This window comes from Xenopus tropicalis, chromosome 8 (genome assembly GCF_000004195.4).
Source record: "Xenopus tropicalis strain Nigerian chromosome 8, UCB_Xtro_10.0, whole genome shotgun sequence".
Lineage (NCBI taxonomy): Eukaryota > Metazoa > Chordata > Amphibia > Anura > Pipidae > Xenopus > Xenopus tropicalis.
In genome coordinates, this window is record NC_030684.2 from 1728404 (window position 1) to 1755398 (window position 26995).

Consider the following 26995-nt stretch of genomic DNA (forward strand, 5'->3'; position numbering starts at 1 on the left):
GAGGCGGAGAATGAATTGGGCGGGGCTTAGCTAAGTTTTAATTCAGCGTGCAACAGGTGTAGGGGCGGGGCTGCTACAGAGTGACCGACAGCGGGGGTGGGCGTATGTGTTGTGTTGTCACATGGTATGGAGGGGGCGTGTCAGCTTAGGGAACGAGAAGGATGTGGGCGGGACTAGCTTGACAGGAGCTGTGTCCCTGCACCTGAGCTCATTCAGTGAGAAGCTGCCGGCGCGGCGGGACCAGGGAGCTCAGGTGTCTGTCCCTTATCGCCCGCAGCCATGTCCGTCACCGCCCGCCCCTGGCTCCGGCCCGAACCCCACTCTGTCAGCATGCCGGCTTGGAAGCGAGAGGTTCTGGAGAGGAAGCGGGCCAAGAAACAGGGCGTACCTGCCGCAGCCCCGGTGCCTTGGAGCCGGGACGGGTCGCCCCATCGCAGGCGCTCTGACAGGGGTCGCAGCTCCGGGAGAAAATCCAGCCCTGGGGCCGGCAAGGCAGTGAGGGCCCCCAGTCCTGCAGCAGCAAAGGCAGTGAGGGCCCCCACTTCAGCAGCAAAGGCAGTAAGGGCCCCCACTTCAGCAGCCACAGTCAAGGGAGTGAGGGCCCCCAGTCCTGCAGCCACAGTCAAGGGAGTGAGGGCCCCCAGCCCAGTAAAGTCTGCCAGATCTCCAAGCCCAGCAGCGGTAAAGCCCGGCAGGACCTCCAGCCCCGTAGCCGCCAAGCCGGTAATGGCCCTCGGTTCCGCAAAACCCGCCCCCGTGAAACGGAGAAGCGACGACGGCGAGCGACTGGTCCTGCAGGAGAGCCTGGGGCCCCTCCATGAGAACCCCTTTATCCGACTCGAGCAGGAGCGCAGGCGAAAGCAGCCCAGGGAACCCTCCCCGGCCCCCACCCTGCTGGAAATGTATAGCAACGTGCCGGGCATCCGCACCATCCGGGCCGAGAACATAATCATCATCGAGTCCGACCCTGGGTATTTCAGCGGGACTAAGAAGCAGGAGCCCCACGCCGACCCCGTGGAAGCGCTTCTGGCCAAGAGCGGGAGCAAGGTCACTGCCATCAGGGCTTCCGAGGTGGTCATTTACGAGACCCAAGAGCCCGGGCCCCAGAATGTCGAGAAGGAGAGCAGCGAAGTGCAGGAGGAGGCTGGGAGAGTGAGTAGGTTGCTGGAAAAATTCGGCCATGGCCACGGCAGGCCCCCGAGGTCTAGGAGTTGGGACGATATTCTGGATAGAAGGTCCAGCCCATCCCGAGATGATAGCGATAAGATGCCAGCTTTGCCAAAACAGACAGCCCCACAGAGGCACAGCCAAGCCACGGTTAACAAGGCCCCCAAGCGCTACGGAGAAATCTCCCCTTCATCCAATTCCTTCTCGGAGGAGGAAAGTAAACGCTTCCCACTTAACGACCCCTCGTGGCTACCTTCCAAGCCTGTCCTTACCTCCTCTGCTCTATTGTATAAAAAGCCTTCCAGCCCCACAAGCTCTCCAGTAACGTCACCTGGTTTATCACCTTTTCCACTCTCTTCTCATAACGATACAGACGAGAAAGTTGTGTCACCCAGCGTGGCAACCTTCAGGGAAAGGTTTGAAGCCGGCTCCACTGCAGACAATCTACCCCTACCCAAACCGCTGAATGCCACAAAGAAGTCTGGAAATAACACCTTCATTGTCTACCCAAAGGCTGCCTCCTATACCAAGGCTAAACCTTCAGAGACAGTTGGAGTACAGCCTAGCGATGCCCCGGTGCTTACAAATGGTTATGTCGACCATCCTGATGGGAACCCTAAGCCTAAAGCACAGGTCAGTGTCCAAGATCTCCTATCCAAAACTAAGTATAACCGGACCTCTTCTGCAGAGAGGGCCAGTGAGGAACACAGAAAAGTGCCATCTGCCAGTGTTTCCGCAAATCATATCTCCAAGGTTGACAACTCAAGGAGGCCAAAGTCCGAGGCAGACATTTTTAATAGTAATTCCCCTCTAAAGTCTAGTGCCACTCAATCAGAAACCACTTTAGCTGATCAATTTAAACCCACTTTGGCCAGTGCCACCCCTAACCAACAAAACAAGGTCTCCTCCTCCACCAGCAGTAACAGTTCCTTTGAGATCAGGCCCGCCGTAATAACCGATCCCAGCAGCATCCCAGAAGGGGACATCCAGGCAAAGGCACTAGCAAATATCCGAATGCAGTCTAGAAATTCTTTTGTATTCATCCCAAAGAAAAGCAACCCCCCTGTATCAAAAGAAGACCGCCACGAGGTGCAAAAATCTTCCAAAGAAAAGCCAAAAGTCAATGCACCCACCACTAATGGCCCTAAATTAGATTATAGAGACTTTCCTAGAGACAACGGTATACTGTCAAATGGACTGCCTCCATCTCAGACACTCCAAGAAAACACTGGTAACGATATAGATAGGATTCAACTGGAAGTTAATGGTGGGACCCAAAAAGCATGCAGTGTGCCCTCACTTTCAGACTTTGATTGGCAGAGTGGTCTTTTGCCATCTCATTCTTCCACAGAAGGCCATTCTTTTACCGACAAAGGGGCAGAACTAGAGTATTTAAGTAGTGTACATCAAAACAATAAGGTGGCCCACATTCAGGACAACGTCCACCTTACACCCGATATCCCTATCACAAATATAGACGATATAGTGAATTCAGACGTAACGGATGGGGGCGTTCAGGCCAACATTACCGTCAATGGTAACGATTCCCCATTGCCTTCTTACCGGCCTCACACTCCGCTGTCCTCTTCTGTCCACAACAAATCTGGCAACACCTTCACTGTAGTGCCGAAAAGAAAGCCAATTACAGAACAGGAGCCCTTACCAAGACCCGTGCTAGAGGAAGATGAAGATGTGAGCTCTAAAAGGAAATCTTTGGACGGGATTGAGACCCCCTATTCTGAAATTGGAGCAATGCTCAAGAAGCGATACCCGACGGCGGATGAAATTCAAGTGGTCGGGGGGTACCAGTCGCTGTCCAAATCTTGCCTGTCTAAGAATGGGTCAACAAGGAAGAAGGTAATTATTACACTTTGAGTCAGAAAGTGTTGCACTTATTAGAGTTTAGTCAACTTGGAACGTTTGTAATAACGACGGCTGCATCACATGTTCTTTATTAGGAGGGTTAGGCAGCATTCCTGACGGGCTTACAGATGCAGCTTTGACAGGTATTTACTTATTAATTGATGATTAAGTCAATAATTGCGAGGTCCTGTCCGTGTTTAAAGCTTCTGGAATCTCGTTAGACACCTGCGGTGCATGTTTAAACGCTCTGTAAAATAGAAAGGTCATTTCTCTTTCCAGCGTGAAAATGAACGCCGAGGTTGGGCGGCTTAGCCAGGGTGTTCTCTTTGCTTTACATCATCTAATAAGTGGATTCATGATTGTTCTATACTCCTGTTCAGTTTACTTTGGCAGTCGGCTAGAAGCTCCTGTTCTGAATGCCGCTCTTACGTACACGGCAGGTTTAAAGCTGCAGACAAGTGGGGCAGTGGCAAGTTTTGTATCGTTGAGCATTTATCATGAATGTTGAGTCAAACAGGGAAAGTGGCAGTGCCGTGACCCCCAGGTCGAAGGAGAGGTCTTCACATGTAACCCAGTCTGTAGTTTGGGGCACCTTGAGCAGTGTGGGACTGGGACCCCAGGGGCCCACCAGAAAACCTTAGACTATAGGCCCACCCTCTAAACTATTTTTCTCCTTTCCTCGCCCAACCTCTTTATTCTCCTAGCCTCTTTTATTTACATGCTAGCATCTATTCTTCACTCTATTTCTCCTCTTTGTTTCCATTCAGAAATAGTGAATGACCATGAAACAGGCCAAATGGTCAAGAGCAGGAGGGCCCACTGACCCCTGGGCCCACTGGGAGTTTTCCTGGTATCCTGGTGGGCCAGTCCGACACTGACCTTGAGTACTATTGTCGTTCACAGATCACATCTGTTGACCTGTGTTCACAAAGTTTCCACGAGGCCTCTTCTAGAACATACGCACATCTTCCGCTTGGCTGGCCTAACAGAATGTTCCCTCACTGTCTAAACTGGTGGAGCCTATAACTATTAACCAGTCTGCCCCTGTGGCCTAATGTATCCATGTAGCCTCCTCTTTCTGATTTTCCTAAACATTCCCATGCAGCCTCCTCACCCACTCATTCCTAGTCTGAAAGTTCTGTACCCACAAGGGCAGCCATATTCCTAGCCTGACCCTAAAGGCCCCCATACACGGGCTGATAGAAGCTGCCGATATGGGTCTCTTGGACCGACTCGGCAGCTTATCGGCCCGTGTAGGGGCAGAAACGAGGGGCCTGGCTGACCGATATCTGGCCTGATATTGGGCAGGTATCGATCGGCCAGGTTAGAAAATCCAGTCGGATGGTCCCCGAACCGACTGCCCCATTGCCGCAGGCAGAATTCGATCGTTTGGCCCCAGGGCCAAACGATCGAATTCGCCTACATGCCTCCCCGATATTGCCGCCCGTAGGTGGGGATATCGGGGGAAGATCCGCTCGCTTGGCCTGCTTTAGTACCAGATTGGCAGCCTTTTCCCAGGCAGAATCTACCGTCCAATGTTTAAGATGGAGTCTGTATTACGTAGTTGTGTGGCTTTCTGTCCATACTGATGGCACTATGGAACATTGTTAGTAGAGGCCGTTCCATATACACATATACATATACCCAACTTCTGTATGCAGACATCTCTGCCAGGACCCTCCCTTCGTGACTGCCGTAGATTAAAACTTTCGTCCTTCAAAGCTCTTTTTATGATATTGTCGCTTGTAAAGATTTACTGCCCTGTTTGTTATGGATGTGCCGAAAGGGAAAGTGTTCTCTGGGAGATATGTGTATATAAATAGAACGTTCTGCTCCCCAAGAATAACCTCTGTCTATCTTCCTGTTATTGATTAAGAGTCTCCCAAAGGGATTGTGATTTAGAGCGCAACTGCTTGTCTCGCCCACGGGCACAAGAAGGTGTTTAAATCCCAGCGAAGCAAGAACTGCGTGTACTTTGGAGCTTTGTTATGGTGCTCGCTGTTGGGCACGCCTGTATGACGACTGGTTTGGCTGTGTTTAAACTGAATAGGCAAAGAGACTGGGTGGGGCAGGTTTATAGGGGCAATTAAAAATAAAAAGGGAGAAGTACTGACACATAAAGTGACACCGTGAAGCATTTAAAGGAAAGCAATGGTTGGGTCCAAGTGCTGGCGAGCCAACTGACCTGCCTCCTTAGTTTAACAAAGGTTTTTTTTTCATCTAAATCAGTTTACATTGGGTAATATGTGCAGCTAAAGGTGGCCATACACGTTAAGATCTACAGGTGGGCAATATCAGGTGAATTTAGGCTAATTCGGGGCCAAATGATTGAATTAAAACGCCGGTAATAAAGTGAAGTCAGTTCGGGGACTGCATTAACGAGCCAATGCGGTCCCCAATCCGACTAAATTTTTTATCCTGCCCGATCGAGATCTGGCGATTTCAGGCCAGATATCGGTCGGGGCAGGCCCGTCGTTTGTGACACTACACGGGCCGATAAGCTGCCGAATCGGTCCAAAGGTCCCCATACACGGGCCGATTGTAGCTGCTGATATCGGTCCCTTGGATTGATTCGGCAGCTTATCGGCCCGTGTAGGGGCAGAAACGAGGGTCCTGCCCGACCGATATCTGGTCTGATATTGGCCAGATATCGATCGCCCAGGTTAGAAAAGTGAGCCGGATTGGGGACTGCATCGGCTCGTTGATGCGGTCCCCGAACTGACTGCCCCATTGCTGCCAATATAATTCGATCACTTGGCCCCAGGGCCGTAGATGGGGATATCAGGTGAAGATCCACTCGCTTGGTGATCTCACCAAGCGAGCGAATCTTAACGTGTATGGGGACCTTAAGGGACCAATACCGGCAGCTACAATCGGCCCGTGTATGGCCACCTTAAGCTTTAGCGCTATTATTTGAAAGGAATGGCTCCCTGCCCAATACAAGCTCAGCTGAGGTGGGCACAATCTTTATGTATGTCTGGCCCAAGCGTGTAGCTTCAGATGTTGAAGGAGATGTTTGCTAGGGTTGTTAGTAGCTTCTCGCCTGATTATCATAGCTAGATACAAGGAACTTCCCTGGGGCTCCTCCTAAACCTGGAATGGCGGTGTTTTCTCTATTCCCTTTTATTGCAATCCTTTGATCTCTTAATGCCTCGGGCAAATCAAACTAGTGAGCTGCTACATCGCTCAAGAACTTTTTCTGATACCAGCTTCGGTCGTCGGCTGTGGTTCGTTGCCCAAATCTTCTCCAAAACACAATAGGTGCTACATCATTATACATCTTCTCTCTGTGTGTAGTTAGTTTTAAATATCCATTTTCCTACCCAGTGTCCATTCCAGTAATGTTCAGGTATCCAGCTGTTATCAGAACTATGGCAGTTGATGGTGGTTGGGTAATGTTTGAACTTGGATTTTGTTGGGCAATGAGTAAAAGTCATCATTGAGAAGAGGCCCATATAGTGTGCCTCACCTTACTGTGTGGGTGTACCAAGACTGGCTGTGGGTCCCCATACAAGGGCCGATTCTAGCTGCTGATATGGGTCCTTTAGACCGATTTGGCAGCTAATTGGCCCGTGTATGGTCACTACCGACGGGCCTGCCCGACCGATATCTGGCCTGAAATCGGTTAAAAAATCTAGTCAGATCAGGGAGGCATTGGCTTGTTGATGCGGCCCCCGAACCAACTTTGCCTATACCCTTCATTATAATTCGAATTAGCCTGGATTCTCCCGAGGTGGGCGATATCGGGAGAAGATCCGCTCGTTCGGCAATATCACCAAGCAAGCAGATCTGAAGGTATATGGCCACCTTTATGGTGGCCACACACCGATGGTCGCATCGGAGGTAAAAACAATAGGATTTCTACCTCCTTCTGCTGATTCAGCCCAGAAGGCAGATTTTGCTCAGGCGACTTCTATGGCGCACGATCAAAATCTTTTAACTCGCCCGATCGGCGAGTCGACCAATATTAGCAGCCTCCTGCGATATCGGTCGACTCGCCAACTTGCCATACACGCACCGAATATCGCACAAAACGAGGTTTGGTACGATATTATCGGTGCATGTATGGCCAGCTTAAGACTGAGTCCTCCAGTGCCAGCTAGTAAAGTGATTGGCTGCAGTAATGTGGATTAAAGACAGCCAATCAGAACGAAGGTTATTAAAACATCAGAAGTGATATCAGTTTGGCATCTACCATAGGGCCCTCTTGTTGTATCCACTAATAGGGGTCATTAAACCCAGTTGTAAAGAATTAGCAGCCAAATGAACACCCTTTTAGGTGTAGAAATCACCATAGTGGCCCTATCCTATCCTATCTAGCTGCCCTGCCAGAGATTGGGTTATACAGGGAGGCTGTATCTGTTGGGGTCCTCCAACCTGTGGCTTTCCATACTAGAAAGTGTCAGCATAGTAATGAGATTTGCCTGCGTAGGAACGTTCTGTAGATTAGAACTGCCGGCATCCTGGCACGGGGGGGTCACTGACTGGTGCAGAATGGCACGGGGGGTCAGGGGCTGGTGCAGAATGGCACGGGAGGGTCATTTTATGGTAGTGGTCGGATTGGTTGGATCCAGGAACTTACACAAATTAAATTCTGATTGGTTGCTTGGTAGCAATGTGCGTGTAAGGAAAATAAATGCACCAATTTGCATGTGAACAGCTGTGGCCCCGGAGATCTCCCATGAGGCCTTTGTTATATATAGTGATTAATCACTTACAGGCTGCCATTTAACCCATGGATTCCCCAGCTCCTTTTATTCGGAGACTCGGCAATGACTAAAATCGATATATTCATGTAGAACTAGCACATGGGTGTATTGCCCCCAGGGGCAATAAAGCACTCCGGGTACATTGCAGTATCAGGGCAGCTGAGCAGGTGGGAAATGATGCTCCCCAGGAGGCCGCACTAGATTGGCTGCTCGCAGTAGTGTTGCCTTCCCAGGAGGGGGATATCTTCTTTCAGATGTTATCTGGAGTGAAAATGCTGGGCTGCAGGCTGTACGAGATCTGGTTACTCCTCCTCGCTACCTGCCCAGCCGGTAAGTGAAAGTATCCACTCTCCGATGCGCCTGTCTGTGTGCGTCAAGCTGCTCCTTTCTCTCTGCCCTACGGGACGCCCAGGCCTGCAGGGTTAGGGCTGTGACAGTTGGGGAGATTAGTTGGCAATCTCCCCGAAATGCCCTCCCACCGTGGAGAATGTAAATATGCGACTTGTCGATTTGCTGAAGTTGCCTTGAGAGGAAATGGCATTTCGGGGATATTAGTCGCCCGCGACAAGGGAGATTTGTGGCACGGTGACTAATCTCCCCGTCTGTCACAGCCCTTAGCGTTGGGATTGGCCACCTGTTCCTATAATGGCCAATAGATAATGGGTTTGTTTTTATTCTTGTTTTCTCCCCTTTGCCCCGTCCCCCCGCTGTAAAAAGAGTCAGTCTAAAGGTGCCCAAACACCTTCTGATCCACTCGCTTGGCGGGTTCGCCAAGCGAGCGGATCTTCTCCCGATATCCCCCACCTACAGGTGGCCGATATCGGGAGAATCCAGGCTAATTCGGTTGTTTGGCCCTGGGGCCAAACATTCGAATTATAACGAAGGGTATAGGCAAAGTCGGTTTGTGCAGATTAAAAAATCTAGTCAGATCGGGGACTGCAGTCTAAAGGTGCCCATACACCTTCTGATCAGCTCGCTTGGCAAGGTCGCCAAGCGAGCGGATCTTATCCCGATATCCCCACCCTACGAGAATCCAGGGTAATTCGTTCCCCCAGGGCCAAACGTTCAAATTATAATGAAGGGTATAGGCAAAGTCGGATTGGGCAGGTTAAAAAATCTAGTTGGATCGGGCACCGCATCGGCTCGTTGATGTGGTCCCCGATCCAACTAGATTTTTTAACCTGCCCAATCGATATCTGCCCAATTTCAGGCCAGATTTCGGTTAGCAGGCCCGTCAGTAGTCCCCATACACGGGCCGATTAGCTGCTGAATCGGTCTAAGGGACCCATATCGGCAGCTAGAATCGCCCTGTGTATGGCCACCTTAAAGGTGCCCATACACATTCAGATTTTAGTCCAACGAATGTTTGGATATCGATTGTACATTTAATTACAACGACCTAAAACATTTAGATTGAAATTTTAGGATGTTCTCAACATGAAATAGTTGGCAGACCCCAATCGTACGAAAGTGACTTTCTGGAAATGCATTGTAGGGCCCCCAAGGATATCGTCCGCTATACAATACATGCACAGACATTATCGTTATCCGACTGAAATTCTCTAAAATAGGGGTGGCCAGACTCAGTCCGGTTGCGATCGACCGGACCGTCGCGGAAGCGTGGTGTGCGTGCGTACGTATGCATTCACGGAGCACTTTCACATCCCCAGCTTGATCACGGTCCACCAGGAATCCTCGGGGATCGACTGGTGGACCGTGATCGACGTATTGGCCACCCCTGCTCTAAAATGTCCTATTAAAAGATCATCATGGCAGGAAAATTATGGGGACGAGCCCACACATCATTCGAAAATCGAACAGTAATCTCCCTTCCCAGCGACTGACACCTCAGGCTTAAGGTGGCCATACACAGGCCAATAAAAGCTGCTGACAGACCACATTGGGCCATGTATGGGGCCCTCCAAGGGTCTTTGCAGATCAATCACTTTCAATATCCCGTCCAGGCGAGGAATGCGTCAGCACTTTGGCGTGATCCTCGCCCCTACTTGTTCTGCACACCATGTGATGGATCGGTAAGAGTTCAACCGCGCAGAAATACAGGTGTTTATTGGGTTCGGTGGGCCCTTTGGGCCTGTACCCACCAGAGCAGGAATGCGTCAGCACTTTGGCGTGATCCTCGCCCCAGTGACCTACTTGTTCTGCACACCATGTGATGGCTCAGTAAGAGTTCAACCGCGCAGAAATAAAGGTGTTTATTGGGTTTGGTGGGCCCTTTGGGCCTGTACCCACCAGAGCAGATGTTAGAACTTGATTGGTTTTTGTTGTTTAGTCCTTTGCTGTTTGGTGGGAACCGGGAACACCTAAAAACTCAAACCACGTGTAGATGAAGGAGAAGTGTGTGTACAAAGGGTTGGAATCTGGCTAACCCTAACCCTAATTATATGGCCCTGTTTTCTTCTCTTTATTGGCTGCAATCTAACAGCCTCCGCATTCCTGCCCCGGGAATAAGCCGCGTATAAACCTCTCGCCGACATCAGATTAACACATTCCTCTGGATACGGAGCTTTAGGGTCTCACCGTCGCTAACGAACTGGGCACAGAGCCAGGCCCGAACCTTTGGCTCCTCTGAGGACGGTATTGAGGCAAAAGTCCAAGTCAAACGAAGGATCAGCTGTAAAATGCCTACTGCGTTTCCTTTTCTGCCCTCGGAAATATACACGTTGTTTTCTTTTTATATATACAAATATGGGCTGAAATGTGGGATCAGGGGAATTCCGTGGGGGGAAATGAGGGAATTTTGTATATTTGGGCTTTACTGGTCTGTAAGGCAAGACTGTAGGGCTCAGTTATGATCATGGGCGCAGTGGGCAACTTACACTTTCCCCAGAGTCCGTTTTCAGTCCGTTTGCATCAAAATGTGCTCCTTGCACCAAGTGCAGCACAACTGCATCCAATCCAAGGCCCTTTGCACCTGGAATAACACTGGAATTCTGGGAAAAAATGCTGCATTGTGGGGAAAAAACGTCCGTTGCAATCAGAGTAACACTTTGCGGCCATTAGTAGTGAGCACTTGCAGCTACAATACACAGTATAGGAAGGTAGCGAGCCTGCTATGATCGGCTCCGACGGCAGAACACTAAAGGCGGCCATATACGGGCCGATTGTAGCTGCCGTTATCAGTTCCTTACACCGATTCGGTAGCTAATCGGCCCATGTAGGGGCACAAACGACAGGCCTGTCCGACTGACATGTGGCCTGTAATCGGGCAGATATCGGTTGGGCAGGTTAAAAAATGTAGTCGGATCGGGGACCGCATCAGCTTGTTGATGTGGTCCCGAACTGACTGAGCCTTTTACCGGCTTTCTAATTCGATCGTTTGGCCCCATGGCCAAACGACGGAGTTAGCCTAAATTCACCCGATATTGCCCACCCGTAGGTGGGGATATCGGGAGAAGATCCGCTCACTTGGCGGCCTCGCCAAGCGAGGGATCTTAATGTGTATGGCCACCTTAAGTCACAAGCTGTTGCCGAAATACAACTCCCAGCCTGTGGCTGTCGAGGGTTGCTGAGAGTCACGGGTTGCAGATTACGCCTATATAAATAGCATTATCCGTCAGGGTTACTTGTGGAAATCCCCATAGGAATTAGGGCAAACCTTTCCCTCTGCTGCTAGGACTCTGCCAAGATGGAAATCGGCACCGACGCAGAGCTTTTCAGAAATATTAGTGGTAATTGCGCCGTATACAGGGCCCCACTTGTCTCCCCGCACCCCAGACTAAGGTTATCTATATGACTGACCTTCAGTGGGTGGTAGATACAGGAGCTGCCAGGGTGCCAATGCCCTTTGCAATGAGTACGGTGATTGTGACAAGCCGAGCACCTTCTTGTGGCACTGGCACGGTGTATTAGGGCACCGTGCCACCCTGACCTGTAGGTACAGTGATACCTGTAACGTCCCCAGCGCTGGCACTGATCGTTATCAGTAGTTCCCTATGTCACACATGGGCGCATCCTGCCATCTCTTGGAGCCAGCCGAGAAACCCTAGAACGTGCCCGTGCCAACCCTTCCTTTTATCTTCCATGATTTGCCAAGATTCCATTAACCTTGTGTGGAGCTTTTTGATTGGTGCCCCGTACTTTTTTTTTTGGGGGGGGGGGGGTGTTTCTGGGTATAAAATGTTGCAGTTTGGGGGCAGATTGAGATTTCCTGCCCCAAGCATGTGTCTGTTTATACTACATGCCGGCACGTTGGCACCGTTTCACTGCTTAGTGCTCACAGGGAGGGAATGTTCTGGGCACACAAGACTATAAAATGGGATTTATGGCTAATTGGCTGAATCAGTGTGTAAGCCCAGTGGGGCAGATCCGTGCAAGGAAACGTTACCAGGGCCGCCGGGATGGAAGGCTTTAAGAAGAAGAGGTGAATTAGGTTACTGTCTAGACTGGCGTTTGTCCTGAATTGGGATCGATATCGTGTAACTGTAGCCACGCGGCCGTGGGTTTGGCACTCAGACTGCTGGTGTGGGTAACAGTGATGGGGGTACCTTGCCTGGCTGGGAATCTTGTTCTCATTATAGTTGGTAGCATTGGCTTCCTGTACCCAGGGGGCCACATTACTGTTGCACTCCTGCCTGTCGGAATAGTCTACCCTGGTCACCTGTGTGCCACTGTACCCGAACAGAAGAAGGACGGCCCTTGTGGTGGTTGGATAAAAATGACAGTGCCAATCTGACCCCATGACTGGCACGCCAGGCTACTGGCAGTGAAGCATTGTGGGTATGGCTAGTAGCACCTGTGGGGTCTCTCTGCTTGTCTTTTAGCATGCTTTGGGCCAGTGATCCCCAACCAGTGGCTCGGGGGCAACATGTTGTTCCCCAACCCCTTGGGTGTTATTTTTGACTTCCTGACTTGGGGGCAAGTTTTGGTTGAATAAAAACAAGATTTCCTACTAAATAAAGCCCCTGTAAGCTGATAGGGTGCATAGAGGCCCCTAATAGCCAATCACAGCCCTTATTTGGCTCCTCCATGAACTTTTATGGTGCTTGTGTTGCTCCCCAAGTCTTTTTACATTTGTCTGTGGCTCATGAATTAGAAAGGTTGGGGACCCCTGCTCTGGGCAATGGTTATGAACCCAATTACATACCCTGGGGGCTCCAGTGACCACCAATATTAAGCCCCTTAATTTGATGCCTTTAGGTCTTGTGGCCCTTGGTCTTCAGGAAGTATTGTACCTGTCGAATGGTCAGCTGTGTAGGGCCCAGCTGTCGGGCTCAAGTGGGCCTGGTTCTGACATGTATTGTGGCTCCACAATAGGGTTTAGATGCCTCTAGACTTCGACATTTTAGTGGACGGCGTTGGGCACTTTCTGCCGTGCCGGGTTCTGACACCAGTCCATATTCAGGCACAGCTTGGCCAGTACCAACAAGTCCATCAGAAGTACCCTGGGCAGTTATAGACAAACACAATTGGGCCACACATTTGCCCATCTTCGTTGGAATACACCTTCATACCCATGCTCGGCTCCTGTCACTGTCGCCCCGCAGATAAGATGGCACGCGCCGGTTTCGCTTGCACTCCGGGCAGCAATTATTGATAAGCTGGGTGAAGGGTCGTTCTCCGAGACACAGTCCCTGGAAATAAGATGTGATTCCTTCACTAAATAATTTAGGGCCCTTACGTTACTGTGAGAATGGGGCTTCAAGGTTCTGTAGTGGTACCGTCCGGGATTGGCATCTGTGTGGGCTACTGTACGTTCCTCTTGGTTGGACCCAACCGCCTTTGGCTTGTTGGGTGCCACTGTAGGTTATTAAGAGCACCTTCTCCCCCATGAGTGTTCAGCAATGGTGCATTCCACCAATTGATCATAACTGGATCATGCAATTTCTGTCAGGGGGTACAGAGAAGCCCCCAGCCAGCATTGAGATCCAGGCGGTTGGCCATGGAGGGTTGGAGAGGCCATGGACCGGGCACCTTGTTTGAAGTGGTCCTGACCTTCAAGGAGTCTCAATAAGCTTAGGGCACAGGGTTCCAGACCATGGGGTACCTGAGTTGTTTCTACATGTTTCCGGTATCTCGTGCAGAACCCGGTGGTTTGGGTTTCCAACTGTTCTATGCGCACGTCCCACACCCAGTGTCATTCACTTTCTGTCGGGGTACAGAGAAGCCCCCAGCCAGCATTGAGATCCAGGCAGTTGGCCATGGAGGGTTGGAGAGGGCATAGACCGGGCACCTTGTTTGCAGTGGTTTTGACCTTCAAGGAGTCTCAATAAGCTTAGGGCACAGGGTTCTAGACTATGGGGTACCTGATAGATTGTGGCTACATGTTTCCAGTATCTCGTGCAGAACCCGGCAGTTTGGGTTTCCAACTGTTCCATACGCACGTCCCACACCCAGTGTCATTCACTCTCTGTCATGGGGTACAGAGAAACCCCCAGCCAGCATTGAGATCCAGGCGGTTGGCCATGGAGGGTTGGAGAGGAGATGGACTGGGCACCTTGTTTGCAGTGGTCCTGACTTTGAAGGAGTCTCAATAAGCTTAGGGCACAGGGTTCCAGACTATGGGGTACCTAATAGATTTGGTTTCCGGTATCTCGTGCAGAACCCGGCGGTTTGGGTTTCCAACCGTTCTATCCGCACGTCCCACACCCAGTGTCCTTCCCCATTGTTAGGGATTACTGAGTGCTACTTGCCCGATCTTGCCAATGCGGTGCCTGCTTACAATGGCACCTTTGTGCCTCCCTATTTCATACTGACAATCCCGTGAGCGGAACAGGACCTGCCCTGACCAATCTCTCTTGTTTCTGGGTAAATATTTAATAATGACACAACCTTTCCTCGTGAGAACCGACTGCTGGGGATTTTTTGGGGTTTTCGCCTACCCGAATGTGACCTGGAACTCGGCCCGTGGCTATGGTGGGGGGTTAAGGCCACCGGCTAGATTTGCCCACCTCCAGAACCCCAACTATTGAGCTTTGTGAGAGCATAGAACTGATCTTGAGTATCTATCTAGATCCCTTGCCATAAAGCAAAACATGGCGGCTGTGGTTTTGCCACCAAGGAAGTGGTTACCATCCCATGAGCACCAGGAAGCGCACACCCTCGCCCCCACTCATGGGTGAAAGGGAAGTGATATTAGGCGTTCCCCCCCCCCCCCCCCCCCAACCACTTGCATAGTATTACTCACTGTTTCCATACATGAGAACATAAAGAATTCGTTTTTGAATTATTTGCCCTCTTCTTTCCAGCTTTCAAATGGGGGTCACTGACCCCGGCAGCCAAACCCTATTGCTCTGTGAGGCTCCAGTTTTATTGTTATTGTTACTTTTTATTCCTTATCTTTTTATTCAGCCCCTCCCCTATTCATATACCCGTCTCTCATTCAAACCAGTCCCTGGTTGCTAAGGTAATTTGGACCCTAGCAACCAAATAGCTGCTGAAACGCCAAACTGGAACGAAAACTGAAATATTTAGAAAACTACAAAAGACGACCAATTGCAAATGACTCTCTATATCATACTAAAAGATAACTCCAAGGTGGGCAACCCCTTTAGAAGCCCCAGTTGCCATTTGTGATGCCCCGGGCCACCCGGCTGAGATTTTTCCAGCCCTCGGGGCACCTACAAGCGTTTGGAGCCCAAGGAATGCGCTTTGCATGCCGGCGGGGATGAGCCTCGGCGCTACTAACATATTTAGCAGCAGGGTGGTTGGTTGTTTGGAACCTGCCCGACCAGTCCTGGCCAAACACTGGGCCCGTGGCCGGGAGTCACCTGTGTTTATCTTGTGTTTTTGGTTTGTCGGCCGTGGCCCATTCGTGCGTCATTGCGCCTTTTTGTGTCGCTCCCAGCTGTGATGGTCACATTGTCCCCTTTGTCACCCACATAATAGTGTTTAGTGCACACCTGCCCGTGTTTATGGCGACACACCCACCCTCGCTAATCCCTGCGCCTTTCATGGGTGCCCAAATTAACTGAGCGCTAAGGTCACATGATTCAGAGCCACGCCCCATTCCTGCGCCTTTATTCCTCCCTTTTCTGTTCTGCTGCTGATCCGTGACCCCCCATGTTCTACAGGCACCCAAATACTATTCAGCATCTCTGTACCAGATCCACACGCGTGAATTCCTCCCAATGTCCCGTGTCACGTGGTCCCTGTGTGTGTCTGAGCCTTGTACCCCTGTGTCATTCTGCCCCTACTGAGCCTTGTACCCCTGTGTCATTCTGCCCCTACTGAGCCTTGTACCCCTGTGCCATTCTGCCCCTGAGCCTTGTACCCCTGTGTCATTCTGCCCCTACTGAGCCTTGTACCCCTGTGTCATTCTGCCCCTACTGAGCCTTGTACCCCTGTGCCATTCTGCCCCTGAGCCTTGTACCCCTGTGCCATTCTGCCCCTGAGCCTTGTACCCCTGTGCCATTCTGCCCCTGAGACTTGTACCCCTGTGCCATTCTGCCCCTACTGAGCCTTGTACCCCTGTGCCATTCTGCCCCTACTGAGCCTTGTACCCCTGTGCCATTCTGCCCCTACTGAGCCTTGTACCCCTGTGCCGTTCTGCCCCTGAGACTTGTACCCCTGTGCCGTTCTGCCCCTGAGACTTGTACCCCTGTGCCATTCTGCCCCTACTGAGCCTTGTACCCCTGTGTCATTCTGCCCCTACTGAGCCTTGTACCCCTGTGCCGTTCTGCCCCTGAGACTTGTACCCCTGTGCCATTCTGCCCCTGAGCCTTGTACCCCTGTGTCATTCTGCCCCTACTGAGCCTTGTACCCCTGTGTCATTCTGCCCCTACTGAGCCTTGTACCCCTGTGCCGTTCTGCCCCTGAGCCTTGTACCCCTGTGCCGTTCTGCCCCTGAGACTTGTACCCCTGTGCCGTTCTGCCCCTGAGACTTGTACCCCTGTGCCGTTCTGCCCCTGAGACTTGTACCCCTGTGCCGTTCTGCCCCTGAGACTTGTACCCCTGTGTCATTCTGCCCCTACTGAGCCTTGTACCCCTGTGCCATTCTGCCCCTACTGAGCCTTCTACCCGTGTCATTCTGCCCCTACTGAGCCTTGTACCCCTGTGTCATTCTGCCCCTACTGAGCCTTGTACCCCTGTGCCATTCTGCCCCTACTGAGCCTTGTACCCCTGTGCCATTCTGCCCCTACTGAGCCTTATACCCCCTGTGTCATTCTGCCCCTTGAGCCTTGTACCCCTGTGCCATTCTGCCCCTACTGAGCCTTGTACCCCTGTGTCATTCTGCCCCTACTGAGCCTTGTACCCCTGTGTCATTCTGCCCCTACTGAGCCTTGTACCCCTGTGCCATTCTGCCCCTACTGAGCCTTGTACCCCTGTGTCATTCTGCCCCTACTGAGCCTTGTACCCCTGTGCCATTCTGCCCCTACTGAGCCTTGTACCCCTGTGCCATTCTGCCCCTACTGAGCCTTGTACCCCTGTGTCATTCTGCCCCTACTGAGCCTTGTACCCCTGTGCTATTCTGCCCCTGAGCCTTATACCCCTGTGCCATTCTGCCCCTGAGCCTTGTACCCCCTGTGCCATTCTGCCCCTACTGAGCCTTGTACCCCTGTGCCATTCTGCCCCTACTGAGCCTTGTACCCCTGTGCCATTCTGCCCCTACTGAGCCTTATACCCCTGTGCCATTCTGCCCCTACTGAGCCTTGTACCCCTGTGTCATTCTGCCCCTGAGCCTTGTACCCCCTGTGCCATTCTGCCCCTACTGAGCCTTGTACCCCTGTGCCATTCTGCCCCTACTGAGCCTTGTACCCCTGTGCCATTCTGCCCCTACTGAGCCTTGTACCCCTGTGTCATTCTGCCCCTACTGAGCCTTGTACCCCTGTGCCATTCTGCCCCTGAGCCTTATAACCCCTGTGCCATTCTGCCCCTGAGCCTTGTACCCCCTGTGCTATTCTGCCCCTACTGAGCCTTGTACCCCTGTGTCATTCTGCCCCTACTGAGCCTTGTACCCCTGTGCCATTCTGCCCCTGAGCCTTATACCCCTGTGCCATTCTGCCCCTGAGCCTTGTACCCCCTGTGCCATTCTGCCCCTACTGAGCCTTGTACCCCTGTGCCATTCTGCCCCTGAGCCTTGTACCCCTGTGCCATTCTGCCCCTACTGAGCCTTGTACCCCTGTGCCATTCTGCCCCTGAGACTTGTACCCCCTGTGCCCTCCCCTCCAGATGTTAGGAGTGATATTCTGAGACAATTTGCAATTGGTCTTCATTTTTTATTATTTGTGTTTTTTTAATTATTTAGATTTTTGTTGAGCAGGTTTCCAGTTCGGAATTTCAGCAGCAGTCTGGTTGCTAGGGTCCAAATTACCCTAGCAACCAAGCAATGATTTGAACGAGGGACTTGAATATAAACAGGCAGGGGCCTGAATAGAAAGATATATAATACAAAATAACAATAACAATAATAAAACTGGAGCCTCACAGAGCAATAGGGTTTGGCTGCCGGGGTCACTGACCCCCATTTGGAAGCTGCAAAGAGTCTGAAAAACAAGGGAAATAATTTAAAAACTAGAAAAAATGAAGACCAATTGAAACGTTGCTACAAATTGGCTATAATACAACATACTAGAATTTAGCTTGAAGGTGAACCTCCCCTTTAATGTCTGAGCTCCTCTATGTGACTGTACTGTGTCAGGGAATCACTATGGCAGCTCCCACCCCCGGACTTAACTACGCGCCTGCCAAATCCATACAGGTAAGTACTGTGTGTACCTTCCTCTCCGCCTCTGCAAATAGGATCTGTTTAACCCTCCCAGCGCCAGGCCCTCACGCTTATTGTGTTTCTGCTTTGTGTTCTGTTATCTGCATCTGAGCGTTTGCTGAAGGTGGGGACCCGGGGCCCGAACAATAACGGAATCTGCCCCTCCCACCCCTAATAGGGTGGGGCTTATTGTGTGCCCAGAGCATTCCCTCTCTGTATATTTGTATTTATACATATGGGTAGGAGGTGCCATAGTGTTTCCCTTAGACAGTACAGTATGGGGGTACAGCTTATTGTGTGCCCAGAACATTCCTTCTCTGTATATTTGTATTTATACATATGGGTAGGGGGTGCCATAGTGTTTCCCTTAGACAGTACAGTATGGGGGTGGAGCTTATTGTGTGCCCAGAACATTCCCTCTCTGTATATTTGTATTTATACATATGGGTAGGGGGTGCCATAGTGTTTCCCTTAGACAGTACAGTATGGGGGTACAGCTTATTGTGTGCCCAGAACATTCCTTCTCTGTATATTTGTATTTATACATATGGGTAGGGGGTGCCATAGTGTTTCCCTTAGACAGTACAGTATGGGGGTACAGCTTATTGTGTGCCCAGAACATTCCCTCTCTGTATATTTGTATTTATACATATGGGTAGGGGGTGCCATAGTGTTTCCCTTAGACAGTACAGTATGGGGGTACAGCTTATTGTGTGCCCAGAACATTCCCTCTCTGTATATTTGTATTTATACATATGGGTAGGAGGTGCCATAGTGTTTCCCTTAGACAGTACAGTATGGGGGTACAGCTTATTGTGTGCCCAGAACATTCCCTCTCTGTATATTTGTATTTATACATATGGGTAGGGGGTGCCATAGTGTTTCCCTTAGACAGTACAGTATGGGGGTACAGCTTATTGTGTGCCCAGAACATTCCCTCTCTGTATATTTGTATTTATACATATGGGTAGGGGGTGCCATAGTGTTTCCCTTAGACAGTACAGTATGGGGGTACAGCTTATTGTGTGCCCAGAACATTCCCTCTCTGTATATTTGTATTTATACATATGGGTAGGGGGTGCCATAGTGTTTCCCTTAGACAGTACAGTATGGGGGTACAGCTTATTGTGTGCCCAGAAACATTCCCTCTCTGTATATTTGTATTTATACATATGGGTAGGAGGTGCCATAGTGTTTCCCTTAGACAGTACAGTATGGGGGTACAGCTTATTGTGTGCCCAGAACATTCCTTCTCTGTATATTTGTATTTATACATATGGGTAGGGGGTGCCATAGTGTTTCCCTTAGACAGTACAGTATGGGGGTACAGCTTATTGTGTGCCCAGAACATTCCCTCTCTGTATATTTGTATTTATACATATGGGTAGGAGGTGCCATAGTGTTTCCCTTAGACAGTACAGTATGGGGGTACAGCTTATTGTGTGCCCAGAACATTCCCTCTCTGTATATTTGTATTTATACATATGGGTAGGGGGTGCCATAGTGTTTCCCTTAGACAGTACAGTATGGGGGTACAGCTTATTGTGTGCCCAGAACATTCCCTCTCTGTATATTTGTATTTATACACATGGGAGGGAGGAGCCATATTGAGATATTGCATCACTGGGCGCCTCCCCCTGCACCCTGTTACATAATGGGGCTGTAACTCCCAGCAGGCCTGAGCGAGGGCAGGCTGGGGGGGGGGGGGGCAGGAGGGAGAGGCGCTGGGCGAGTCCCTTTGTGATTCACAGAATGGAAAACTGATGTCATTGGGCCGTCAGACTGCTCTGATTCAGAATGGGGAGGGTTAAAGGGGAAGTTCACCTAGTTCTTATAGTGATTATATGAGCAGATAAAAGTGCAAATCTGCCCTCCCCCCCCCCCCCCATAGCATGCACTGGGGCGCTGTCTGTAGGGGGCACAGGGCCATAGTAATGCCCCCCCCTGCCCCGGGGCCCCACACATGCCGGGGATGCCCCTGCCCCAGTTCCATTAGTGACACTGGGTGACCCGGCGCGGTGCCGTCTGCATTCCACTGGGTAGAACTGGTGTGAGCGGATAGTTCTCTAATGGCCATAAATACCCCCTGGGGCAAATAACTATTACATGGCTTTGCTTTTCAACCCTCCCTCATTCCTCAACACATATCTACAGCCTCTAGTGATCCTATCTATTGGCCACTGGGCTTGCACTCTAGTGATCCTATCTATTGGCCACTGGGCTTGCACTCTAGTGATCCTATCTATTGGCCACTGGGCTTGCACTCTAGTGATCCTATCTATTGGCCACTGGGCTTGCACTCTAGTGATCCTATCAAATGGCCACTGGGCTTGCACTCTAGTGATCCTATCTATTGGCCACTGGGCTTGCACTCTAGTGATCCTATCTATTGGCCACTGGGCTTGCACTCTAGTGATCCTATCTATTGGCCACTGGGCTTGCACTCTAGTGATCCTATCTATTGGCCACTGGGCTTGCACTCTAGTGATCCTATCTATTGGCCACTGGGCTTGCACTCTAGTGATCCTATCAAATGGCCACTGGGCTTGCACTCTAGTGATCCTATCTATTGGCCACTGGGCTTGCACTCTAGTGATCCTATCTATTGGCCACTGGGCTTGCACTCTAGTGATCCTATCTATTGGCCACTGGGCTTGCACTCTAGTGATCCTATCTATTGGCCACTGGGCTTGCACTCTCGTGATCCTATCTATTGGCCACTGGGCTTGCACTCTCATGATCCTATCTATTGGCCACTGGGCTTGCACTCTAGTGATCCTATCTATTGGCCACTGGGCTTGCACTCCAGTGACTCTATGTAATGGCCACTGGGCTTGCACTCTAGTGATCCTATCTATTGGCCACTGGGCTTGCCACTCTAGTGATCCTATCTATTGGCCACTGGGCTTTGCACTCTAGTGATCCTATCTATTGGCCACTGGGCTTGCACTCTAGTGATCCTATCTATTGGCCACTGGGCTTGCACTCCAGTGACTCTATGTAATGGCCACTGGGCTTGCACTCTAGTGATCCTATCTATTGGCCACTGGGCTTGCACTCTAGTGATCCTATCTATTGGCCACTGGGCTTGCACTCTAGTGATCCTATCTATTGGCCACTGGGCTTGCACTCTAGTGATCCTATCTATTGGCCACTGGGCTTGCGCTCGAGTGATCCTATCTATTGGCCACTGGGCTTGCGCTCTCGTGATCCTATCTATTGGCCACTGGGCTTGCACTCTAGTGATCCTATCTATTGGCCACTGGGCTTGCACTCTAGTGATCCTATCTAATGGCTACTGGGCTTGCACTCTAGTGATCCTAATGGGCTGCTTTACTAACCCACTAGGCTTGCAGTCTAGTGATCCTATGTAATGGCCTGCCTTACTCACTCACCCACTGGGCTTGCACTCTAGTAATCCTAACTAGTTTTTTAGCTTTCAACCTAGTTATCTTGGCCAATCACAAGCCACACCCACACTTGCATAATGCAGCGAGGATTCTGGGTAGTTCCTGGACTTGATACAGATTCCTATGGATTGATTATTTGGGTGGAGTTACCCTTTAAGCTTTATAGCTAGAGCTCGGTTCTGGTTCTGTTGGGCCGGGTCATTCTAACCGTCTCTCCTTATTCCGGCAGATGAAGATCACGTTCAATGAGCAGAACATACACAAGGTGTTCGAGTACCCGTCGGAGAACTCTCTAACAGAGGACACCGGGGAGGAGGACGGGAACGAGGCTTCGGGCTCAGAGTGTGAGGAGGAGGAGCCGTCCGAGCGCTTCTTTCCCCGCGCAAAGTTTGGCTCCGCCTCCCATAACGCAAACTCAGGTACCTCCCCCTTCCTTCCGCCATGTTGTTTTATCACTGTGTAAAAGGGGCCATAGATGGCAAGGGCACCAAACGAGCAGATCTTCTCCTGATTGGGGCAAATGATCAAATGAAAAACTGTTTTAGGGCAGATATGGGTCGGGTAGGCCTGTTGGGGGGCCCATACACGGGCAGATAAGCTGCCCAAGTCACCATCTGAAATCTGCCTGTGTAAGCCCGCCTTCAGACCGACCGTTCTACCCCGAGCCCTTGTTTGTGTAGCCAGAGTGGGGGGGCAGAGGCAGTATTGAGTCGCCCCCCCTGCTGTGCCACTAGTAAAGTATTGGGGGGCACAAGAGGAGTGTCCTGCAGCCTAGCATTTACTTATATGGAATCGCCCACTGGTGCCCTCCAGACTCCATGTAACTAAATGACTGGGTGCACGGGGGCCCATAGGGCGGAGCAAAGGCAATCTGCCAAGTGGGGGGGGGGTCACATGGAAAGTGGAAAGGGTTGGAAGGGGAATGGGGGGGTCTGGGGGTTCAACAATAAAAACCACAAGGAGAATGAGGAACAAAGTGGGGACCAGTGGGTAGAAGTAGATGGGGGGGGGGGATGGTGAGAAAAAAATGGGGGGGGGTTTAGCAATAAAAACCACATGAGAATGAGGAACAAAGTGAGGTTCAGTGGTAGATGTGAGGGGGGGTGGGGAGAAAAAAAATGGGGGGGGGGTTTAGCAATAAAAACCACATGAGAATGAGGAACAAAGTGGGGGTCAGTGGTAGATGTGAGGGAGGGTGGGGAGAAAAAAATGGGGGGGGGTTTAGCAATAAAAACCACATGAGAATGGGGAACAAAGTGAGGGTCAGTGGTAGATGTGAGGGAGGGTGGGGAGAAAAAAATGGGGGGGGGGTTTAGCAATAAAAACCACATGAGAATGGGGAACAAAGTGAGGGTCAGTGGTAGATGTGAGGGAGGGTGGGGAGAAAAAAAATGGGGGGGGGTTTAGCAATAAAAACCACATGAGAATGAGGAACAAAGTGGGGGTCAGTGGTAGACGTAGATGTGGGGGGGGGGGTAGGGAGAAACAAATGGGGGGAGAATAAAAGAAAGTGGGAGAATGGGTTTGAGGAAGAGAAGGAATGAGAGGGAGGAGCCCAGAGTGACCCAGCGCCCCCGGGTATTATGGGAATGGGAATGACTTCCTTATACGCACAGAATGGCTGTACCTACCCCTCCCCCACCCGATAAGGGAAGGATTTCAGCATCAACTTACCCTTTAATCTCAGAGTCAGACTTTATCTGATCAGCCTGCGATAGCTGCATCTTCCCATTGTATAACTTTTAGTATGAGACAGTTTGCAATTGGTCTTCATTTTTTATTATTTGTAGCATTTCTCCAGTTTGGCGTTTCAGCGGCTATCTGGTTGCTAGGGTCCAAGTTACCTTAGCAACCAGGCAGTGGATTGAATAGAAAGATAAGGAATAAAAAGTAACAGTAACAATAAAACTGGAGCCTCACAGAGCAATAGGGTTTGGCTGCCGGGGTCAGTTATCCTGTTGCTAGGGCTCCAATTACCTTAGCAACCAGGGAGTGGTTTGAATGAGAGACAGGTATATGAATAGGGGAGGGGCTGAATAGAAAGATAAGGAATAAAAAGTAACAATAACAATAAAACTGGAGCCTCACAGAGCAATAGGTTTTGGTTGCTAGGGTCAGCGACCCCCATTTGAAAGCTGCAAATAATGATGGGAAGTAGTTTGGGCTGCGTGTCATAGCTACATGCGTGACGTTCCCGTGTTGTCCCTCCCCGCAGGTCTGTCCGATTACACCCTGAAGCACACAGAGTACGGCAGTGGGGCCCCCCAGCACGGCAAGGCTCCGGGGGAGGACACGGTAATGTATTCCCTCTCATACAGCTCTGGGGTTCCGAGTTCAATTCCAGCCCGGGCCCTATCTATAAGGGGGTGCCATTACAAAGGCCCCCCCATGAGTGCTGCGTTCGGATTGGCCGCCCATCTCACCTTGCCCATTTCTGTATTTCAGCTGAGTCTGGATGAAAGCAGCAAGCTGGCGCTGTACTTCTAGGGGACCCACCCTGTACCCCCAAATCACTCCAGCGAAACCAAGCACCTTCCGAAGAGACATCACTGCCCAGAGCTCCGGCCCGGATTGGATCTTTCCAAGGACAGGACCTTGGCCGAGCTGCAAAGCATCATGGGAAATGCATTTACATGTAGACTGACCCAATCCCGTATCACTGTGCGCTTCCCGCTGTATCTATGCACCGGCGGGCCCCTCCCCCTGACGGAAGCCATAGGAACCGCCCCCAATCACTGGCGGCTCTGTTAATTATATTAATTAGCGAGCTGCTCGTCTCCAAACCCCCTGAGTGCGTCTGTAAGCTCCGCCTTCTGCCTAGTTTGTATGCGTTTGTATGTGGCCCCCCCGAGTGAGTGGGATAGGGGTGTAGCTGCGCTACTATGATTGGGGGGGTAATATATATATATATCTCTATTTATAATGATAATAAAATGATACTAATCTAATAGTGATCCTGCACTGGCACAGCCAACTGCCCCTGTATTGCCCCCACCCAGCACTGCGCCCCGCTATAGGGATCTCACAGGGGGGCAATGTGGCAACTGCCCCTGTATTGCCCCCACCCAGCACTGCGCCCCGCTATAGGGATCCCACGGGGGGGCAATGTGGCAACTGCCCCTGTATTGCCCCCACCCAGCACTGCGTCCCGCTATAGGGATCCCACGGGGGGGCAATGGGGCAACTGCTCCTGTATTGCCCCCACCCAGCACTGCGTCCCGCTATAGGGATCCCACAGGGGGGCAATGGGGCAACTGCTCCTGTATTGCCCCCACACGGTACTGCGCCCTGCTATAGGGATCCCACGGGGGGGCAATGGGGCAACTGCTCCTGTATTGCCCCCACACAGCACTGCACCCTGCTATAGGGATCCCACAGGGGGGCAATGGGGCAACTGCTCCTGTATTGCCCCCACACAGCACTGCGCCCCGCTATAGGGATCCCATGGGAGGGCAATGGGGCAACTGCTCCTGTATTGCCCCCACACAGCACTGCGCCCCGCTATAGGGATCCCATGGGGGGGCAATGGGGCAACTGCTCCTGTATTGCCCCCACACAGCACTGCACCCTGCTATAGGGATCCCACAGGGGGGCAATGGGGCAACTGCTCCTGTATTGCCCCCACACAGCACTGCGCCCCGCTATAGGGATCCCATGGGAGGGCAATGGGGCAACTGCTCCTGTATTGCCCCCACACAGCACTGCGCCCCGCTATAGGGATCCCACAGGGGGGCAATGGGGCAACTGGCCCTGTATTTGCCCCCACACAGCCTGCGCCCCGCTATAGGGATCCCACAGGGGGGCAATGGGGCAACTGGCCCTCGTTGCAGGGAGTCATAGTTCATCTCACGGGAGGAGTAAAGTCCCCTCGTTATGCAAATGAATGAGTTAACGAGTAACCCGTCAGCTGACTGCCCCTGGCAGCTTGGTACCAGCCCAAGGAATAACTGGTTAATCAGTTAAGGGATTGGCCCTGGCCTGTGTCACATGGTACCGCCTATAAAGTGCCACCTGGGGTGGCAAGGGGTTAATCAGTACCTGTGGCAGTTAATGGCTCCAGTTACCCCCCTGTGTATGAATCCAGGGGCAACTCCCAGCGAGCCACAAACTGCCCCCCGACCCCAGGATCATGTGACTCCATGAGATTATTTATTATTTAATAAGATTTCCAGGTCAGTCCGTATACACTCCGGTATTGCCTCCTTCACTCCTTTATTACTGGGGGGCAGTGCAGAGTTGGGGGGCTCCCCTATATGGGTATAAGCAGTGGGGTCTCCTGGGATTCTGCATCCTACATACGTTGCTGTCAGAAGTAGGGCCCCGAACTGTGGGACTGGGACCCCGAAACCTGTGCGGCTTTACCCTGAACAGTATGGGCTGTACCTCGTGGGGGCTAAGCTGTGTACCCCAATATTCAGTAGTAATCTGCCTTACTAGGCTTTGCTCCCATCTTAAACCTGTGTCTCTCCAGCTGCTGCTAAACTACAGCTCCCAGCATCCCTTGCAGAGCCACAGCTCCCAGCATCCCTTGCAGAGCGACGGCTCCCAGCATCCCTTGCAGAGCGAACACTCCCAGCATCCCTTGCAGAGCGACGGCTCCCAGCATCCCTTGCAGAGCCACAGCTCCCAGCATCCCTTGCAGAGCGACGGCTCCCAGCATCCCTTGCAGAGCGAACACTCCCAGCATCCCTTGCAGAGCGACGGCTCCCAGCATCCCTTGCAGAGCCGCGGCTCCCAGCATCCCTTGCAGAGCCGCAGCTCCCAGCATCCCTTGCAGAGCCACATCTCCCAGCATCCCTTGCAGAGCCACGGCTCCCAGCATCCCTTGCAGAGCCACGGCTCCCAGCATCCCTTGCAGAGCCACGGCTCCCAGCATCCCTTGCAGAGCCACGGCTCCCAGCATCCCTTGCAGAGCCACGGCTCCCAGCATCCCTTGCAGAGCGAACACTCCCAGCATCCCTTGCAGAGCCACGGCTCCCAGCATCCCTTGCAGAGCCACAACTCCCAGCATCCCTTGCAAAGCCACAACTCCCAGCATCCCTTGCAAAGCCACAACTCCCAGCATCCCTTGCAAAGCCACAACTCCCAGCATCCCTTGCAAAGCCACAACTCCCAGCATCCCTTGCAGAGCCACAGCAGATTCATGGCTATACTGTAATTATTCCTATTGCTAATGAGGGGGA

General features: G+C 51.5%; 1 protein-coding gene across 2 annotated transcripts; it reads left to right on the top strand.

Moving 5' to 3' along the window:
- Nucleotides 1–89: 89 nt before the first annotated feature.
- Nucleotides 90–26300, top strand: tprn (taperin). 2 transcript variants are annotated; one of them, XM_031890615.1, is made up of 5 exons: nt 91–533; nt 564–3024; nt 22042–22231; nt 24028–24107; nt 24258–26300. In XM_031890615.1, the coding sequence occupies exons 1-5, from the start codon at nt 280–282 to the stop codon at nt 24297–24299; spliced, it is 3027 nt and encodes a 1008-aa protein (XP_031746475.1). In that variant the 5' UTR covers nt 91–279; the 3' UTR covers nt 24300–26300. The 2 variants fall into 2 exon arrangements, with proteins under 2 accessions (XP_004917615.2, XP_031746475.1); XM_004917558.4 differs by having other exon boundaries at nt 90–3024.
- The last annotated feature ends 695 nt before the right edge of the window (nt 26301–26995 follow it).

Excerpts from the sequence above, each read along its gene's own strand:
- tprn (XM_004917558.4), top strand. The coding sequence starts at position 280 with ATGTCCGTCACCGCCCGCCCCTGGCTCCGGCCCGAACCCCACTCTGTC. Across the intron at positions 22,232-24,027 it reads CTCCCATAACGCAAACTCAG|GTCTGTCCGATTACACCCTG; the intron begins GTACCTCCCCCT and ends CCCTCCCCGCAG. Across the intron at positions 24,108-24,257 it reads AGGCTCCGGGGGAGGACACG|CTGAGTCTGGATGAAAGCAG; the intron begins GTAATGTATTCC and ends TCTGTATTTCAG.